Below are 16664 nucleotides of genomic sequence, written 5' to 3' on the forward strand. Positions count from 1 at the left end.
GAGGGAAATGAGAATTTTAGATCACAATGCAGTTCTGTACATTTAGGATTGCTGAAATGTTATTTTGATATATAAACTCTGAAATTTGAAATCTTCTACATAATAAAGTCTCACTTTCTAAAATGCTATTTTATTGGTCTACCAAGTTATTTATTCATATTTTTAAAACAATTATGGCTGTCATTATTACCACATAGTTCATAAAGTATAATTATTTCTGTGTTCACAATTAAGGCAATATTAGTTTCTAACAAACTCTTACATAATTTTTACCTTGTAGTTTAAGTTTTTTTAATGAATATGACCTCATGTGGCCCTATTTTCATTTACTTCTCATTGCTAGCTTCTATTACTACTAGAGAAAGAGCTCCTGAACCTGCTAACGATACTAAATATTTAATTATGTCCTTATCTGGTGTATTTTATGTTAGAATTGTATTGTTTGCCTAATCGAGATGGTAATCTATGGAAATAAGGATGTCATGTCTCATATGCATTAAATTAAACATATTTGGGCTTCAGAAGATGGCTGGTCATTTTGTAGTGGAAAAGGGAAAATGAAAATATACCCCAGTCTAAATCTCTTAAATCTTCTTGCAATTGCTAATTATGAAACAGACAGAATATTCTTATAAAGGCCCTGAAAATGGCATCCTATTCCTTTCCTTTCTTCATCCTTTTGAAAATATCTAAGCTCATTAAATATTAGTAAGGTTATTAGAAATATGATATGTAAATTTAGAAATATGTCTAATTGATACTACAACCTGAAAATTAAAATAAGGATAAAAATGATTGATATTATTTCTTCTTTGATGAAAGATCAAGCAAGGTGGTAAATTTTGTTGTTGCTCACTTTTATCCATTTAACTAACACATGTAAGTAAATTAGACAAGGGAGTTAACATAACTCAGGGATATAGCTAACATCCTAGCAGGTATACTTTCATGTGGCATTTTTTGCTCCAGTTCAACCTTGTGACAGGTGAAAGACTGAAGAGAGAGAGAAAAAAAAAAAGACCCAGTCAGGTTCTCCAGGAGATTGTCATTTGGTGGCAATGATAGAGGTATTCCTATTTAATTGAGATATAAGACAGACTGATATTAGTTATAACCTAATTTTATGGGCTAGATTATGAGGAAAGAGTAGAAAAAGGAATTCTTGCTGAGGTAGGAGATGTGTCTGGGAGGGTTTTTGGGAAAAGGTGCTATTTGAATTGGATCTTGAAGAAAGATGTAGTATTTCAACAAATGAATTTTGGGTAAGTATCATTCCACAGTAGGAAAACTGTGTGAGTAAATGAGATAAAATAGCTGTTTTATTGACGCTTTATGTGCTAGGTATTTTACATGCATTAACTCATTAGATTCCAAACAGTCCTGTGAAGTAAGTACCATTATCTGAACTTACAGATAAGGAAAGGGAAGCTTGTGGAGATCATTTGCTCAAGGTTATGTGGTTGATGGATTCTACAACAGGGAGAGAGGTCTGTCGGCCAGGCTCAAATTCAGGAGGTGGAAGTGGGTTCCAGCCTATTCAGGGAATGACCAATGGGCTCATATGCATGAAGCACAGAACTGAGGGAAAGTTTAGGGCAGTTTCCCAAGTTTGCTGAATCACCGGGGGCACTTGTTTAAAATAGAGATTTCCAGGCCCCTCCCCTGGAGATTCTGATCCTGTCGATGTGTAGCAGGGCCTCAAAATCTGTATAACAAGCTCCAGTTGATTCTTTTGAATAGGCAAGTTGATGAGCTTGATTAACTTAAGATGTAACATGGAATAAAGCATTTAATTCTGAATTCGTGTTCAATTGTGTGTAGAATTAGAGAAAAAATTTTAAAAGAAGCTACACAGTTTGAACTTTGTTCTCTATTTAAGGAGGTACCATGCAAGGTTTATGAGGCAGGGTATGAAACTATTAGATGCTTACCAAAAAAATGGATGAAAAATTTGTAGGAAGAAAATGTGATATTTTGCTAAAATTTGTAAATGTCCTTTTTTAATTTCTTATTTTATTTTTTACTTCCAATAAATTGCTTTTAAAACAAGAAAGGTTAACTTATTAAAGAGGTACCTAAAGCACTTTTTATTTTGAAATGGAATCTTAAATCATATCTAATGTTTAAGATTATGGTGAAAGTAAGCATGTATATTTTACCATGAAACTCAAAATAATGAGTATAGTGACTCCAGGTTTTTAAAATAATATTGTTCTCTGATTTTAAAAGTAATACATTTTTTGTTGGATCTCAATGCTAATGGAAATATTTGTTTCCCTTCCTTCCTGTCTCCACTTTCTTCAAACTTCTGACCCCATTACTTCCTCCATCACTTTCAGCTGGCAAGGTTGCAGCCTACTTACCAGACAATAAACACTGTCACATGGAGACTGCCTCAGCTTCCTGCCTGAAACTGGCAAGTCACCATCCACACCAGCACCCTTCTTTGGCTCTTCCCTCTAGTTTTAGGGAAGAGGTGTCCAGGGAGGTCATATCTCTCCTTCTGTGCCTTGTATGCTATCGCCTCCTACCACCTCAAGGACCTCTTGTTTCTAGAAAGGAGTCCCAGTCCAGACCCCAAGAGAGAGCGAATTCTTGGACCTTACCCAAGAAAGAATTCAGGGCAAGTTCACAGAATAAATTGAACGCAGGTTTATTAAGAAAGTAAAGGAAAAAAAAGGGCAACTCCGTAGGCAGAGCAGGGGCATGGGCTGCTTGACTGAGTATACTTATATGTTATTTCTTGATTATATGCTAAACAAGGGGTGGATTATTCATGAGTTTTCTGGGAAAGGGGTGGGCAATACCCAGAACTGAGTGTTCTTCCCTTTTTTAGAATATATAAGGTAACTTCCTGACATTGCCATGGCATTTGTAAACTGTCATGGTGCTGATGGGAGTGTCTTTTAGCAACTAATGCTCCTTATCCTCACTGTTCACTGTATGCTAATTATGATCGGCATATAGTGAGCAGTGAGGATGACCAGAGGTCACTTTCGTAGCCATCTTGGTTTTGGTGGGTTTTGGCTGGCTTCTTTACCACATCCTGTTTTATCAGCAAGGTCTTTGTGACCTGTATCTTGTGCCGACCTCCTATCTTATCCTGTGACTAAGAACGCCTAACCTCCTGGGTATGCAGCCCAATAGGTCTCAGCCTTATTTTATCCAGCCCCTATTCAAGATGGAGTCGCTGTGGTTCACATGCCTCTGACACTCCTTTTGCCCATTACCCCCTTCCAAATTCCTCCTCCTGTTCTTCAACTTTAGTAACATACAGACCACTTTTAAGGAAAAGACTTGTGTATTTCCAGGGATGACTTAAGTTTTTTAATTATAATTTTAAATAAATGAGGTATAAACTGCTTTATAGCTCCTATATAAGATGAAAACCATTTTATGAATTAATACAAATAAATTACAACATTTAATAGCTGTTATAACACTATAAAAAGCACATTTAGAAATTAAATAAAACCTAGGAAATTCAAATGTACATAGTTTAATGTACATTTGTAGATGTACAAATTCAAATGTACATAGTTTAATGTATTTTTACATGTAATGTACATAGTTAATGTAAATACAACTAAATTTCAGCTTAAAAGTATAAGCTGCATACTGCAGCTTATTTGGCTATGAGGGAGGTAAACTATACTATCTTGGCCATTTAAGTTTAGTGCACTTGAAAAACAGCAAGTGCCTTTGTGCTGTTTCTTGAAAGCAGCAGATAAAGCTCCCATGTGAAAGACACCCTCCCTATACTTGAAAAATGTAACATTCTTATTCTCAAGGGCATAGAAGTGAAACCAAGAGAATTCTGTACAGACCTTGTTAAAATAACTTATCTTTTAAACTTCCCAATTTAATTTAGTTGCTTCTGCACAGCTACCTGTTCTTTGTCCGATCCAGGATATAAGTTAACTGACTCTAACTGCTTCTTTGGGTCTTCGTTTCTTTATGAGGGCTCCCCTGCCATGTAAAACTTGGATTCTACAACAGGGAGAGAGGTCTGTCGGCCAGGCTCAAATTCAGGAGGAGGAAGTGGGTTCCGGCCTATTCAGGGAATGACCAATGGGCTCATATGCATGAAGCACAGAACTGAGGGAAAATTTAGGGCAGTTCCCCAAGTTTGCTGAATCACTGGGGGCACTTGTTTAAAATAGAGATTTCCAGACCCCTCCCTTGGAGATTCTGATCCTGTTGATGTGGAGCAGGGCCTCAAAATCTGTATAACAAGTTCCAGTTGCTTTTCTTTTGTTAATCTATTTTAGGTAAGTTTAATTCTCAGGCCCAGCTGGGACCCTAAGATGGAAGTAGAGTTTTTCTGCCCCTGCAACAGCTACAATCCAGGTTCCTTTGAGTTCTCCATGCATATACCCCTACCAACCATGTGATGACTCATCTCCCATTATTCTTTCTCTGTTGGAACCATGCCATGATAACAACATAAATTAATACTTCCTCTAAGAAATCTGTCGTGGACCCATATATACTATTTTGGTTTTTTCTGGGTATTCCATTAGAACCTTGTATTTATTGTAATACTTATCACTGTGTTACAATTGCCCATTAGAGAATCCCCAGCACCCAGCCTTTGAGATCATAAAATAACATTATATCCTTGTTCTTCATGCTGCAACATGAACATTCGTTACTCTTTGAACACATTCTAGTTAAAATCGTAATGATATTTATATATATTTAACTTTTTCCCCATTATTTGACATTTTAAGATTGCTTTCAGCTTTTCACTTTTACAAATTTTATAAATTTGCATTCTTTCTCAGAGTAGATCTCTAATAGTTGAATTACTGGATTCTGAGGGAGGAAATTTCATGTAATGGTTATTGACTTAGGTTCATTCCTTGGTTGGCTTTGTTGACTGCTAGCCATGTAACCATTAGTAAGATGCGTAACTTCTCTAAAGCTTAGTTTCCTTATTTTAATATAGAGAAAATACTTACTTCATAGTATGTGAATGCTCAGCATTGTATATGAAAAAAGTAACCAGAGCCAAGGCTGACTCTCAGTCAGTGCTAGCTGTTATTTTTGTACCTAAAAAATACTTGATGTAGGTATTCATAAATGACAGGTAGATTTTACCTGTTTACACTTCCAACTTTAGTAATGAGAACACTTAATTAGATTATACAATTTTGAGTTAGAAAATGAACATGAAGTTGATTCCACAGGATTGCCACTCATTTGTGGCACTCTACAATACCCACTTGGGATAATGTTTGCAATTGCGAAACAATATGAAACCCATAAAACTATGGAGCGTGTTCATATTAACATCTAGATCGCATTGCTTAAAAGTGTCCATTACTTGCACGGATGAGGCCCTAAGGAACGGTAAAGTGCGGTTTCCTTCCCCTCGAAGGAAACCCAGGCTGACCAACAGCTGTTAGGCATTAGAAACACAGGACAAAGACCAAACTGGAAGAAAAAGGGGAAAAACCCAGTGGATCTCCGCCTGTTTTAACAAGTTATGCTGCTCTAAGGAAGAGCGTTCCGGGGAGCGTAAGCGGTGAAACTTCACCTATTTCTATCCTTCCAACTGAGAAGCCCTCCTCGAAGTTTCAGCTCATTGGCTGCTGCTTTCTGTCCTCCTTGTTTCTTCTGGGAAGCTTCTCCGTCTCCCTGGCAACCCGAGCTGCCACCAATTGCAGCTAAGAATTGGTGGTCACATGGCCTCTGCCCCCTCCATGCAGAGGCAACATGGCGGCCTTAGCAAGCTGTAGCTGCGAGATTTGAATTACTTCACTCGTAGCTGTTGCATTCCTGACAATGGCCTCTGTGGCTTCGTACGATTCGCGTCCGAGCTCAGACGAGCTCCCTGGGGACCCCTCTTCACAAGAAGAAGATGAGGACTGTGATTTTGAAGATCGGATCAGCGACTCGGGTTCATATTCCTCAGCGAGTAGCGATTATGAGTAAGGTTTTCAAAGAGGGACAATTAAGCCCATCCCTTCAATCCAGAGAATATACACGTGGGCTGGGGGGACTGCAAGGGTGTTGGTGTGGTTGGAATCGAGTATTTGGGGTTCTATAATAAGTGGGATTTAATTGCACCACGTTCCATTGCATGGTGGTGTGAGCAGAAATAACGATGCCATTCTTTGCTACTGTAGGGTTTTTTTTGTTTGTTTTTTTTTTTAATGATTCTTAGATGAGGAGAATCTCCTCTTTCTGGTCATGGGCTCTGTCTAGGCCATAGGAGGATATATCTGTAACAGTGTTCAAAAAACTCTTCGTTCCGATCGCAGTGTCTTGCTTCTTTGGTGGGGTCTTTGTGGCTTAATCTCTTTAGTATTTGGAGTAGAGAGACACCCTACACGTTTTATAAGGCAGTTGTTAAATTTATGTAGATGTTTTCTGTTATGGAAATGAATACCTATATAACAGAAGGAATGCCTACCCATAGTCTCACCACCAAGGACAACCTCTCAGCACTTCTGGGTATTTCTGCTGTATTTTCCTATGCATCTCCATGGTTTTCTTGTTTTTCATTTTACGTCATAATTTGATTTTAAAAAATGCAGATACCTAAAGGTTTTCACTTTCTTAATAATGCCATGAAAAGATTATTTTGTTTCACAGTACTCAGTGCTACTTCATTTTTAAGAAAAATCTATCCCTTGCCGCAATGGATTAAGAACTTTGGAAAAGTCAGTTAGCAGTAGCTTGAAGTGAATGACTGACTAATCGTGAAAAAGTTTTGGTGCCAAAATGTCAACTAACCCAGTAATGGACAACCATACCTTGTCAGTTTTAGGATGATATTTTATGTGTATTTAGGAACAACAGTTACAAATAATTTATGTGTATGTAGGAGCAACAGGTTATTTGGCAATTGTTTTTACCTATCAGTATGTAAAAGATTTTTATCATTGTCTTTAAAAGCATGGTGAAGAAACCTGCTTAATACGTTCTTGAAGACTCAAACAAATTTTTAAATATCATATTTTTTGTAATATGCTGTAGGCATTTTAAAAAATAATTTTAAAATTCATGATTATTACACAAGACTGCTGGAAGGAAATATGAATTACATAGAACCTTATTTGGTCTTGGTATGTGAAGCCATAGACAGTGTAAGACTCAAACTCTTGGTTTCTCACATTTTAGAGTCACATACTTTTAGCCCAGAGAGAATCTGTAATTCATGTATGGTTGCACAACTGAATGTTGTCAGTGTGAGAATTCAAGATGCCTGATACCTAATGGGCCACCATGACTTCGATGGGATTAAAATAGTGAACTTTGTTTCCTAGGAAATGACCAATCTGCGGACCTTGTGATAGGAGAACTTGTCACTTAAAAGTATTTCATGATTCAAAATACATATATATGTGTTATATTTTTGTAAAAAATGATCATTAAGCTTTTCACATTTCAATAACCACGCCAAATGTTCTAGTGTCTTTATCCTCCTAATAATAAAAGTATAGCAAATCCCTACCATAAGATGTTTTGCTGGTCTGTGTTTCAAGTCCTACCAGGTTTCAAATTTTAAGTCTGTCCTTTCTTGATTTGTAGGACCTGAAGGTTAATTTGCTGAACTTGCCAGAAAGGCTTATGTTCTGTTCTTCCCTTATCGTAGATGTTTACTTCCCTAAGCTGCAGTCATCATTATAAGCAGTGGCCTTCCCAACTTGTACAGAACTACTCTTTAATCAAAGGTACAGGAATGCCAGTCTTAGTCTGTCTCATTAAAGCAAAGACATGAATTTCCTATTGCATTTCATGGACTACATGAAGCTTACTAAGGAAGTCATACTGCATATTGATTCACATAAAGTATCCTAAATTTTTGAGGTTTTAGTTACCTGCATGTTCTGTGGTTGTCAATATGGAATTTAAAAGTTTATCATCTTTGAGATAAAATTACATTACAGTAAATTCTGGTAGAGTTATTTTAATAGGTTTGTTTTAGGTTTGTTAAAGAAGAGTTTATATTGCTGCAGTATGTCTTAAGTTGGCACATGGGCATGTACCCTGGGAGGCTTCAGAGATAATACTGGTGGGTCGGTTGGGTTGAGGGAGCCATTAGCTAGTTTTAGTATTAAGATAACAGAAATCACGCATTCACTTGCAACAATGCCAAGTTACCAGCTAATACGCCTAGTTCATGTTACACAGAGTTTGTCAATGTTATGACTTGGATTTCTGTTTTTTCAAAGTGAATTTTTTGTTGTTGTTACGTCAGTTTTAAAACTGACTGATGGAAAGAAACAGGAATAATTTTAAATGAGATGTTAGTTGTTAAAGCTAAGGATCTTCTACCTAAAACATGAGGATTGACTGGAGAAGGGAGGTATGTCCTTTACATTTTTTTCTGGGACTTTAAAAATAGTGTCATTGAAGGACAACTAATATATAAAAAAACTGCACATATTTTAAATGTACAATTTGATGTTTTGACATGTGTACATCTGTCAAGAAAATGAACATATCCATCTCGCCTAAGAGTCTCCCCCTGTACCTACTTAACGTCCATTTATGCCTCTCCTGATAACCATTTATCTGCTTTTTGTCACTCTATAGGAGTTTGTAGTTTCTAAAGTTTTATAAAGATGGAATTGTACAGTATGAATGTTCTTTTTTTGTCTGCCTTCTTTTACTCAGCATAGTTACTTTGAGATTCATCCATGTTGTTGCCCCTGTTAATAATTCATCTCTCTGCCAGGTATGGTGACTCATACTTGTAATCCTGCTTTTAGGAGGCCAAAGCAGGAGCATTGCTTGACACCAGGAGTCAGAAACCAGCCTCGGAAACATAGTGAGATCCCCATCTCTAAAATAAAAAATTAAAAAATTAGCCAGGCATGATGGTACATGCCTGTAGTCCTGCAACTTGGGAGGCTGAGGAGGGAGGATCACTTAAGCTCAGGAGTTTGAGGTTGCAGTGAGCTGCAATCACACTATTGCACCCCAGCCTGGGTGACAGCAAAATTTTGTCTGATGAAAAAAAAGTGCTTTTTTTTTGTACAGTGAAGCCCTATCACCATTGTACACTAAAGACCTATTCTGAGCTGGACTCACACCTGTAATCACAGCACTTTGGGAGGCTGAGGGCAGATCACCTGAGGTCACAAGTTCAAGACCAGCCTGGCCAATATGGTGAAACCCCATCTCTACTAAAAATACAAAAAGTTAGCCAGGCGTGGTGGTGTCCGCCTGTAATTCCAGCTACTCGGGAGGCTGAGGCAAGAGAATCACTTGAACCCAGAAGGCGGAGGTTGCAGTGAGCCGAGATCGCACCATTGCATTGCAGCCTGGGGGCAAAGTGAGACACCATCTAAAAAAAAAAAAAAAAAAAATTATTCTGTATAGCAAAGCCCTAACACAAAATATTTTGCTGGTTTATGATTTTTGTTCTGCCAGAGTTACATCATATCCCCAACTCAATGATGTGTAGAAATGCTGAAATTTCTCTCTTTCTTGAATTTTTAACATGGGAACATACTACTTGTGAAGAATCAAAATATTTCATTTCAACTCATGATGCCATACTATTAACATCCAATTTAGGATAGTATTTTCTACTTTTTCTTCTGCTCTGAACACTGACTCCTTTTTACTTTTAATTTAATATAGGTTAAAAAGACACATGGTATATAACTAGGCTTATGATGAAAAATTGTAATATCCTGCTGTTATCTCTACTTCCAGCTTAGTGTGTGAAGAGAATTCATTGTCTTCCATTTCTCCTCTAGGCTACCCATCTCATTTACTGACATCATTGTCTCCTTACTCTTGTCTTCAGATCTGATGTCTCCAGTATTGTTGACTTCCTTCTCTGGTTTTCTCTCTTCTCCATTCTCACAGGCACTGCCTTACTTAAAAGGCTTGCCTCTTGCCTCTTGCCTGTTTCCCATGCACCAGTGGAGTTGCCTCCTAACTAATCTGCATGCCTCTGATTTATCCTGTTTCTTGTCTTTCTTCCATACCACTGCCAGTTTGCTTTCTAAAACAGTTCTAAATCATTTTTCTACTCTACTCAAAAGTTTGGTGGCCTTCCAAATAAATTCTGGATTCCTTAGGATGGTTTCTAAATGTTAGATCTGTCCCAGGCCTTTCCTATCTCATTTTTATTGATCTCCCTGTTCATTATTGAAAATGATTATCCACTCATTCTCAAACTGACCACTTGCTTTCACACCTACACCTGTATGTACTTTGTTCTCTCTGTTTGAAATACCCTTTCTTCCTATCTCTACTTATCAAAATCATTCAGGGTCCGACTTAAGTGCTACCTTCTTCTAGAATATCTTCTGGTCCGTCTTAGACTATCTCTCCATCCTGTACTCTAGTCCTATAACAGTCTTTATTCCTGAATGTTGGCACTTCCATTTCAGCCATTTGATTAGCTCTCTGTCCCATCTGACATCTTTAAAAGTACAGTAAAGTCCTATCACAAAATGTTTTGTTGCTGTATGACTTTTGTTCTGCCAGGGTTAGATTGTATCACTAACTTAGTGATGCCTAGGAATCCCCCACTTAGCTGAGGGGGCAGGTGGTAGGAAATGTGACCCAGGGAATGAGGTCACTATTAGATGTGTTCCTGATGTAGAAATGTATTAACTACAGTGAATGAACAGTTACGCATTTATTGACTGATCCCTTTGCCTTCTTTGACATGCTTAACAGTTATTCTAATGTTGACTGGCAAGAAGAGCTTCAGCTCATCTGAGACTCCCTACCCCTAAGCTACTACATCATCCAGCATACGTTTTAACGATTGAAATTTATGGTGTTCCTTTAGAAAATGATGAGAAGACCATCAAGACTGAAAATTAGGTATCGTTGGTAGACAGAGCACAGAAAAGAAAACACAGAAGAGCATAGGCAAGCAAGTGCTTACTGAACAAGTGCCAGATAGAATCCATATTAATTTGTTACAGTGTTTTTATTGTGTGTGGTTTTTCTCTGTTCCTAGAATTGTCCTGTTATACCTATTAGCACCACATAACTATATGTGTTGATCACTTTGGTAAAGTGCATTGTGCTTTGCCCACTAAGAAAAAAAGAAAAAAAAAAGTGTAATGTAACAGATTTGGAATATTATTTTCCTTAACTAAGGAAATGTGCAAGTAGGGCTGGCTGTTTTATAACTCTTTTTTTGTGGTAGTTAAGGAAATTGCCGTACTATTGCAAATGATGAAAAATGCTGGCATTAATGCAAATAAAGACCTGAGAGATTCAGATAACTATTAGAGGAGTATTAAAAGATTTAGTGTTGACCTAGATATTTTTGAATACATCAGGAATGAGAAAATTATTAGCATTATCTGAAGTTCATTTTCGTTAATATATCTATGTTACAGCTTATGTTAGTGAACTTGCTTATTTGCAAATCAGCAAGTCTTTCTTTAGGAAGAACGGCTCTACTCCTGTTTACCACATCATTTAGGGACTTGAGTACCAATTAAAGTGCCCTAAAATGTTGCAGGCAGGCTATAAACATGCAGTTATTCTGCTTAAAGCAAAGCAGAATAAACAAAATAAGACTCACTGAAAGAAAATTGAAAAACATTTACACAGTAATTCTGCAGCTTGTACCATACGGTCTTAGAAAATTTTGAAGGAGTATTTATATTACTGCTGAAATACGACCCATGTACTACAAATATCTGAATTAAAACTGTTATATTTAATTCCTTTCATTAATTTTCTTTTTATTTTTGAGTAAGTTTAGATTTACACAAGAGTTCCAAAGATAGTACAGACTTCCCATAAATCCTTCACCCAGTTTCCCCTGATGTTAACATCTTACACAACTGTTATACATTTGTCAAAACAAGACATGAACATTGGTCATTTCTATTAACTAAACTCCAAACTTTATTTGGCTTTCACCACTCTTCCATTAATGTTCTTTTTCTATTCCAGGATTCAATCCAGAATACTGTATTGTCTGCTTCGTCTCCCATGGTCTGTAACAATTTCTTAGTCCTTTCCTGTTTATCATAACCTTGATCACTTGGTTTTGTAAGGTAGTATCTGCCAGGGCTCTTCCCTGGAAAGTTACTATCTTTCTCTTTCCATACTCTGTTCTCCAGAAGAGTATAGTCACTAAGTCTATACTCAAGGGGAGGAGGGATTAAACTTCATCTCCTAGAGTGGGGATTATCTTTGTGTATTAATATCTTTGATTTGGGGAAGTTGTAATGAAAGGTTAGGTTTTTGTGTTGTTATTTTTGTTGTTGTTGTTGTTGTTAACACATCCCCTTTCTTCTAATAGGGCTAGAACAACTAGTTTGGGACAACAGTCGTTAGAATTCTATTAAAATTTCTTAATACACTAATCATTTATCCTCTGTTTAAAAAAATTGACACATAATAATTATACATATTTGTGGAATACAATGTGATGTTTCAATAGATGTATACATAGTGTCGTGATTAAATCAAGGCATTTGGCATATTTATCACCTCATATGTTTATCATTTCTTTGTGATGAGAACATTCAAAAATCCTCTGTTCTAGTAATTTTGAAATATACACTATAATATTGTTAAATGTAGTCTCCCTGCTGTGCAATAGAACACCAGAAATCATTTCTCCTATCTAACTGTAACTTTGTACCCGTTGATCAATCTCTTGATGCTTATCTAACTAGGTACTAATCCTCTGGAGTAGGAATAGAGAACCTTCCAGGAATATTGAACTGTAGGGTCTTTAAAGGCAGTGCCTAGCTTTACTTCTTGTGTCACTCTCACCTACCCTGAAACCTGGCAAACCGAGATCATTAGAGACACCTTCATTTAATGCCAGTTAGAAAAATACAGAAACACGAGAGTTATATCTAGTAAAAGCAAGAAGAAGGGAACTGATATTTATTTGGAACTTAACCATGCCAGGAACAACATTATTGTATTTTCTATTGACAAGAGTCCCGTGAGGTAGCTATAATCTATTTTCTTTTCTTTTTAAAATTTATTTTACCTTTTATTTTCATTTTTTTTAAATTATACTTTACATTCTAGGGTATGTGTGCACAACGTGCAGGTTTGTTACATACGTATACATGTGCCATGTTGGTGTGCTGCACCCATTAACTCGTTATTTATATTAGGTATATCTCCTAATGCTATCCCTCTGCCCTCCCCCACCCCACAACAGGCCCCAGTGTGTGATGTTCCCCTTACTGTGTCCAAGTGATCTCATTGTTCAGTTCCCACTCATGAGTGAGAACATGCGGTGTTTGTTTTTTTGTCCTTGCAATAGTTTGCTGAGAATGATGGTTTGCAGCTTCACCCATGTCCCTACAAAGGACATGAACTCATCATTTTTTATGGCTGCATAGTATTCCATGGTGTATATGTGCCACATTTTCTTAATCCAGTCTATCATTGTTGGACATTTGGGTGGGTTCCAAGTCTTTGCTATTGTGAGTAGTGCCACAATAAACATAAGTGTGCATGTATCTTTACAGCAGCATGATTTATAATCCTTTGGGTATATACCCAGTAATGGGATGGATGGGTCAAATGGTATTTCTAGTTCTACATACCTTAGGAATCGCCACACTGTCTTCCACAATGGTTGAACTAGTTTACAGTCCCACCAGCAGTGTAAAAGTTCCTATTTCTCCACATCGTCTCCAACACCTGTTGTTTCCTGACTTTTTAATGATTGCCATTCTAACTGGTGTGAGATGGTATCTCATTGTGGTTTTGATTTGCATTTCTCTGATGGCGAGTGATGATGAGCATTGTTTCATATGTCTGTTGGCTGCATAAATGTCTTCTTTTGAGAAATGTCTGTTCATATTCTTCGCCCACTTGTCGATGGGGTTGTTTGTTTTTTTTCTTGTAAATTTGTTTGAGCTCTTTGTGGATTCTGGATATTAGCCCTTTGTCTGATGAGTAGATTGCAAAAATTTTCTCCCAATCTGTAGGTTGCCTGTTCACTCTGATGGTAGTTTCTTTTGCTGTGCAGAAGCTCTTTAGTTTAATTAGATACCATTTGTCAATTTTGGCTTTTGTTGCCATTGCTTTTGGTGTTTTAGACATGAAGTCCTTGCCCATGCCTATGTCCTGAATGGTATTGCCAAGGTTTTCTTCTATGCTTTTTATGGTTTTAGGTCTAACATTTAAGTCTTTAATCCATCTTGAGTTAATTTTTGTATCACATGTAAGGAAGGGAACCAGTTTCAGCTTCCTACATATGGGCTAGCCAGTTTTCCCAGCACAATTTGTTAAATAGGGAATCCTTTCCCCATTTCTTGTTTTTGTCAGGTTTGTCAAAGATCAGATAGTGGCAGATGTGTGGTATTATTTCTGAGAGCTCTGTTCTGTTCCATTGGTCTATATCTCTGTTTTGTTATCAGTACCATGCTGTTTTGGTTACTGTAGCCTTGTAGTATAGTTTGAAGTCAGGTAGTGTGATGCCTCAAGCTTTGTTCTTTTTGCTTAGGATTGACTTGGCAATGCGGGCTGTTTTTTGGTTCCATATGAACTTTAAAGGAGTTTTTTCCAGTTCTGTGGAGAAAGTCATTGGTAGTAGCTTGATGGGTATGGCATTGAATCTATAAATTACCTTGGGCAGTACAGCCATTTTCACGATATTGATTCCTCCTATCCATGAGCATGGAATGTTCTTCCATTTGTTTATATCCTCTTTTATTTCGTTGAGCAGTGGTTTGTAGTTCTCCATGAAGAGGTCCTTCACATCCCTCATAAGTTGGATTCCTAGATATTTTATTCTCTTTGAAGAAATTGTGAATGGGAGTTCACTCATGATTTGGCTCTCTGTTTGTCTGTTATTGGTGTATAAGAATGCTTGTGATTCTTGCACATTGATTTTGTATCCTGAGACTGCTGAAGTTGCTTATCAGCTTAAGGAGATTTTGGGTTGAGACTATGGGGTTTTCTAGATATACAATCATGTCATCTGCAAGCAGGGACAATTTGACTACCTCTTTTCCTAATTGAATACCCTTTCTTTCTTTCTCCTGCCTGATTGCCTGGCCAGAACTTCCAACACTATGTTGAATAGGAGTGGTGAGAGAGGGCATCCCTATCTTGTGCCAGTTTTCAAAGGGAATGCTTCCAGTTTTTGCCCATTCAGTATGATATTGGCTGTGGGTTTGTCATAAATAGCTCTTATTATTTTGAGATACGTCCCATCAATACCTAATTTTTTGAGAGTTTTTAGCATGAAGGGCTGTTGAATTTTGTCAGAGGCTGTTTCTGTGTCTATTGAGGTAATCATGTGGTTTTTGTCGTTGGTTCTGTTTATATGCTGGATTACGTTTATTGATTTGCATATGTTGAACCAGCCTTGCATCACAGGAATGAAGCCAACTTGATCATGGTGGATAAGCTTTTTGATGTGTCACTGGATTTGGTTTGCCAGTATTTTAGTGAGGAGTTTTGCATTGATGTTCATCAGGAAAATTAGTCTAAAATTCTCTTTTTTTGTTGTGTCTCTGCCAGGCTTTGGTATCAGGATGATGCTGGCCTTATAAAATGAGTTAGGGAGGATTCCCTCTTTTTCTATTGATTGGAATAGTTTCAGAAGGAATGGTACCAGCTCCTTTTTGTACCTCTGGTAGAATTCCGCTATGAATCCATCTGGTCCTGGACTTTTTTTGGTTGGTAGGCTCTTAATTATTGCCTCAATTTCAGAGCCTGTTACTGGTCCATTCAGAGATTCAGCATCTTCCTGGATTAGTCTTGGGAGGATGTATGTGTTGAGGAATTTATCCATTTCTTCTAGAGTTTCTAGTTTATTTGTGTAGTGGTGTTTATAGTATTCTCTGCTGGTAGCTCGTATTTTTGTGGGATCGGTGGTGAGATCCCCTTTATCATTTTTTTATTGCATCTATTTGATTTTTCTCCCTTTTCTTCTTTATTAGTCTTGCTAGCAGTCTATCAATTTTGTTGATCTTTTCAAAAAACCAGCTCCTGGATTCATTGATTTTTTGAAGGGTTTTTTGTGTCTCTATCTCCTTCAGTTTCGCTCTGATCTTAGTTATTTCTTGCTTTCTGCTTGCTTTTGAATGTGTTTTGCTCTTGCTTCTCTAGTTCTTTTAATTGTGATGTTAGGGTGTCAGTTTTAGATCCTTCCTGCTTTCTCTTGTGGGCATTTAGTGCTATAAATTTCCCTCTAAACACTGCTTTAAATGTGTCCCAGAGATTCTGTTTTTTTATGTCTTTGTTCTCGCTGGTTTCAAAGAACATCTTTATTTCTGCCTTCATTTCATTATGTACCCAGTAGTCATTCAGGAGCAGGTGGTTCAGTTTCCATGTAGTTGTGCGGGTTTTGAGTGAGTTTCTTAATCCTGAGTTCTAGTTTGATTGCACTGTGGTCTGAGAGACAGTTTGTTACAATTTCTGTTCTTTTACATTTGCTGCGGAGTGCTTTACTTCCAACTATGTGTCAGTTTTGGAATAAGTGCAATGTGGTGCTGAGAAGAATGTATATTCTGTTGATTTGGGGTGGAGAGTTCTGTAGATGTCTATTAGGTCTGCTTGGTGCAGAGCTGAATTCAATTCCTGGATATCCTTGTTAATTTTCTGTCTCACTTATCTGTCTAATGTTGACAGTGAGGTGTTAAAGTCTCCCATTATTATTGTGTGGAAGTCTAAGTCTCTTTGTAGGTCTCTAAGGACTTGCTTTATGAATCTGGGTTCTCCTGTATTGGCTG

At 37.3% G+C, this 16664-nt stretch overlaps 1 protein-coding gene across 5 annotated transcripts in view; it reads left to right on the forward strand.

Moving 5' to 3' along the window:
* Window positions 1-16664, forward strand: part of INTU (inturned planar cell polarity protein) — a 105169-nt gene that overhangs the window by 4376 nt on the left and 84129 nt on the right. For 4 of the 5 annotated variants that reach the window (XM_007999751.3, XM_007999752.3, XM_007999754.3 and 1 more), the window contains exon 1: window positions 5696-5936. The exons of the other annotated variant lie outside the window; for it this stretch is intronic. In XM_007999751.3, coding sequence (XP_007997942.2) covers window positions 5791-5936 — 146 coding nt within the window. In that variant the 5' untranslated portion in view covers window positions 5696-5790. Of the gene's footprint in view, window positions 1-5695; window positions 5937-16664 lie in introns of those variants that run through there. 5 annotated transcript variants of the gene reach the window in all.

This window comes from Chlorocebus sabaeus, chromosome 7 (assembly GCF_047675955.1).
Source record: "Chlorocebus sabaeus isolate Y175 chromosome 7, mChlSab1.0.hap1, whole genome shotgun sequence".
NCBI lineage: Eukaryota > Metazoa > Chordata > Mammalia > Primates > Cercopithecidae > Chlorocebus > Chlorocebus sabaeus.